Below are 1,586 nucleotides of genomic sequence, written 5' to 3' on the forward strand. Positions count from 1 at the left end.
CCGCCCTGCACTCACTTCACGTGTAAACCGAGGGTCCGCCAGATGCCCGTTTAACCTGCTTCGGCACTGGCAGGTCCGGCTTATTCCTCCAGCTCCCGGGGGTGCGTTCTGGAATTTACCCCATACCTGGCAGAAGTGAGCTCTTGCTTCTTTGTCTGTGTGAAACCTGATACAGGAGGTCAGTGCTAGGCCTGCAGGGCAGTGAGTCCCCCATCTCTGTGACTCAGCAGACGTGGCCTTGTTCCCTCCCAGGCTTTATTTTCTGGACAGAGCCCCCGCACGTTAGGTGCACCCTCCACGACAGTCCTGTGGTCCCACCCTGGTCCCCAGCTGGCCGCCCGCAGGCGGCTGCTCAGAAAGGCCGGCGCAGGAACGAGGGCCGCCTGACTCGGAGAGGCGCTCTGTGGCGCAGGGACTCCCAGGACCCCCGGGAGCCTCGGCACAGCCAGTGCCTCCAGCACCTCCGTCGTGGACGGCCACAGGCGGCTCTGTCTCCGCTCTGGGCGCCCAGCGAGCCCCGAGCCCAGCTGCCCAGCCCGCATCCCATCGCCGCCGCGGGGAGGCTCCATGCCGTGTGCGACTGTGGGGATGTCCCGCTGCCCTCCTTGTGAGCTCATCAGCCCCCGGGTCGGCTGCAGCCCCTTCCTGAGTGGCTCTCTGCCCAGAGACTCCCAGGCACGCCAGCATGGGCTGCTGGACCGTTCCCGGCCCGGTCCCGAGTTCCAGAGCGGCGCTCCGGCGCCTGCCTCGGACGTGGACGGTCGCATGCTGGCTCCCAGCCTCGTGAGGGCACCGAGGCCCCGGTCCCTACTGTGCCTTGATTCTTGTGTCCATTATAGAAAACAGTGATTAGAAATAAAGGTGCAGGGTAAGGTGAGCTGGGAGGGAGGGGCGCCCACCTGTGCGCCCCTGCCCCGCCCCTGCCGGCTCCTCAGGGCCCCTCGTCCCCAGCAGGCGGCTGCAGGTGGGCAAAGCTCAGGAACACCTGCTCCAGGGAGATCTGGCTCACGGAGTAGTCGTCCACCGCGTACTTCTCCTTGGCTTTCTCCAGGACGCCGAACACCTACGGGAGCAGAAGGGCTGCCGAGGCTGCGGTGGGAGTCCTCTGGCCACAGGGTGCTGAGGCTCCCAGAGGTCCCAGCCCTGTCCCCGCCTGGTCCCTGGAGCACCTAAAGGGAGCCAGCCCTTTGGGGAGCAGGCCCCCCACCCCGCCTCCATGCGGCACACCAGGGGGCCGGGCTTCCCCGGAATCTTGCCAGCTCAGAGTATGACCTTGGGCAAGCTATGTCCTCTCTGTGGGCCAGTTTTCTTTTTTAAGCCAACTTTTTTCTGACTCCAGGGAACCTCCAGACCTAGTAGATTTTGAGATGAGAGCTAGAGCAAAAACTAAGTAACCCTCCTCTTTGGAAGGAGCCTAGAGGCCCCAGCTAGACTGGCAGCGCCCATGCTCACCTTGGCCCAGCTGAGGTCACCCCCGGGCAGGTGGTAATGGACCATCCCTTGGTGCTCATCCTCCAGGACGCTGCCTGCACCGAGGAGACACCGTGTCCCTGCGAGGCCCAGGCTGCGGGGCCAGGGGAGAGCGG

At 64.8% G+C, this 1,586-nt stretch overlaps 1 protein-coding gene across 1 annotated transcript in view; it reads right to left on the reverse strand.

The window, feature by feature from the left end:
* Positions 1-238: 238 nt before the first annotated feature.
* ABCA3 (ATP binding cassette subfamily A member 3) overlaps positions 239-1,586 on the reverse strand; it is a 37,037-nt gene continuing 35,689 nt past the window's right edge. Inside the window, 2 exon segments of the mRNA XM_029949428.1 lie at positions 239-1,063; positions 1,453-1,564. Of these exon segments, the coding sequence (XP_029805288.1) occupies positions 932-1,063; positions 1,453-1,564 (244 nt within the window). The 3' untranslated portion in view covers positions 239-931.

The sequence above is a fragment of the Suricata suricatta genome, chromosome 8 (genome assembly GCF_006229205.1).
Source record: "Suricata suricatta isolate VVHF042 chromosome 8, meerkat_22Aug2017_6uvM2_HiC, whole genome shotgun sequence".
Taxonomy (NCBI): Eukaryota; Metazoa; Chordata; class Mammalia; order Carnivora; family Herpestidae; genus Suricata; species Suricata suricatta.